This window comes from Eimeria mitis, genomic scaffold (genome assembly GCF_000499745.2).
Source record: "Eimeria mitis Houghton genomic scaffold, Emh_scaff327, whole genome shotgun sequence".
Classification (NCBI taxonomy): domain Eukaryota; phylum Apicomplexa; class Conoidasida; order Eucoccidiorida; family Eimeriidae; genus Eimeria; species Eimeria mitis.
In genome coordinates, this window is record NW_013571609.1 from 4,829 (window position 1) to 6,439 (window position 1,611).

The 1,611-nt window shown below is 49.5% G+C and overlaps 1 protein-coding gene across 1 annotated transcript in view; it reads right to left on the reverse strand.

Moving 5' to 3' along the window:
• EMH_0008030 (uncharacterized protein) overlaps positions 1 to 1,112 on the reverse strand; it is a gene marked incomplete at both ends in the record, with an annotated part of 5,520 nt that extends 4,408 nt beyond the window's left edge. Inside the window, one exon of the mRNA XM_013498218.1 lies at positions 107 to 1,112. Coding sequence (XP_013353672.1) covers positions 107 to 1,112 — 1,006 coding nt within the window. The remainder of the gene's footprint in view (positions 1 to 106) is intronic.
• Positions 1,113 to 1,611: the final 499 nt, after the last annotated feature.

The window sequence follows — 1,611 nt, forward strand, 5'->3', positions numbered from 1 at the left end:
TGCAGCCCCACTGTCGCTGCTGCTGCTGCTGCTGCTTTAGTTTGTTTTGTATCTGCTGCAGCAGCAGCAGCAGGAGCAGCAGCAGCAGCAGCTCGTGCTGACGCACCCTGCAGCAGCCCCAAGACGCCGAGGGAAGCAACAGCTGCTGCTGCTGCAGGTGGAGACATCTGCAGCAGCAGATTAGGGCTTTGCTGCTGCTGCTGCTGCTGCTGCAGCAGCAGCAGCAGATGTTTTACTAGTGGTAGCTGCTGCTTCTGTCTCAGCGGCAGCGGTGCAGCAGCAAGCTGCTGCAGCAGAGGAACTACACCTTCTAGCCATATTATGTTTACACAGACACCTGAATCTGCTGCTGCTGCTGCTGCTGCTGCTGCTCTTGCTGTTGCTGTTGTTGCTGCTGCTGCTGCTGCTGCTGTGTGCTGCTGCAGCAGCAGCAGCGCCTCGTTGCAGAGGCCCACCAAATACTCCTTGTGATAAGTAGAGGATTCAAACGAAGACAATCCCCCTCCTGCTGCTGCTGCTGCTGCTGCTGCTGTTGCTGCTGCTGCTGCTCCTGGTTGTGCTGCTGCTGCTGCTTGCGCGTTTGCTGCTGCAGCACGGACGGACAGCAGCAGCAGCTGCTGCTTCAAGGAGATAGGGGAGAAGACAGAGGATGTGTAGACACCTGCAGAGGCTGCAGCAGCCTTCTGGTTGCTCTTGCTGCTGCTGCTGCTGCTGCTGCTGTTGTTGTTGCTGCTGCTGATGCTGATGCTACTGGTACTGGTGAAGAACCTGCTGCTGCAGCTGCTGCAGCGGGAGCAGCAGCAGCTGCTGCTGTTGAAACAGCTGCTGCTGCTGCTGATCGAACGCCTGCGGCCGCTGCAGCAGTTGCTGCTGCTGCTGCTGACGCCCCAAAGAGGCAACTGCAGCAGCGAGGATGCAGCAGCAGCAGGAGCAGCGCGGGGAGCAGCAGGAGCAGCAACAGCAGTCAGACCAGCGGGGGCAGCAGCAGCAGAGGCTGCAGCAGTCAACGCAGCAGCAGCAGAAGTAGTATTAGCAGGAGGAGCAGCAGCAGTAGCAACAGGAACAGCAGCAGCAGCAGCAGCAACCGCAGCAGATGCTGCCCTGTGTAGCATCTCGTTGCAAGCCCCTGCACTACAACCTCCCTATACACCTGAAACTAAACTTTATTAAAAACAAAATAAAACAAGAAGAAAAAAAAAACAGCAGCAAGGAGGCGGTGGGTTTCAGGTGTATCGACAGCTCCAGACCAACCAACCTAAACCCTAAACCCTAAACCCTAAACCCTAAACCCTAAACCCTAAAACTGAGATTATATGAAGGGTTTATCTAATTAAATAAAAAACTAAAAGCTAAAAAAGAATAAATTAAATATATATTTTTTATATTTCCGTTTTTAAGCAGAAATAAAAAAAAGAAAAAAGAAGAAACAAAGCGAGCAGCAGAGGCGCGTGTATCGACGAAACCGAGAACCAAATAAAATAAACAAAAAAACAAAAAAACAAACAAATAAATTAAATAAATTAAACAAAAAGAACAAATATAAATTTTATTTTTTTATTTTTTTTTATTTTTTTTTATTTTTTTTTATATAAAAGAGAAAACCTGAATTTC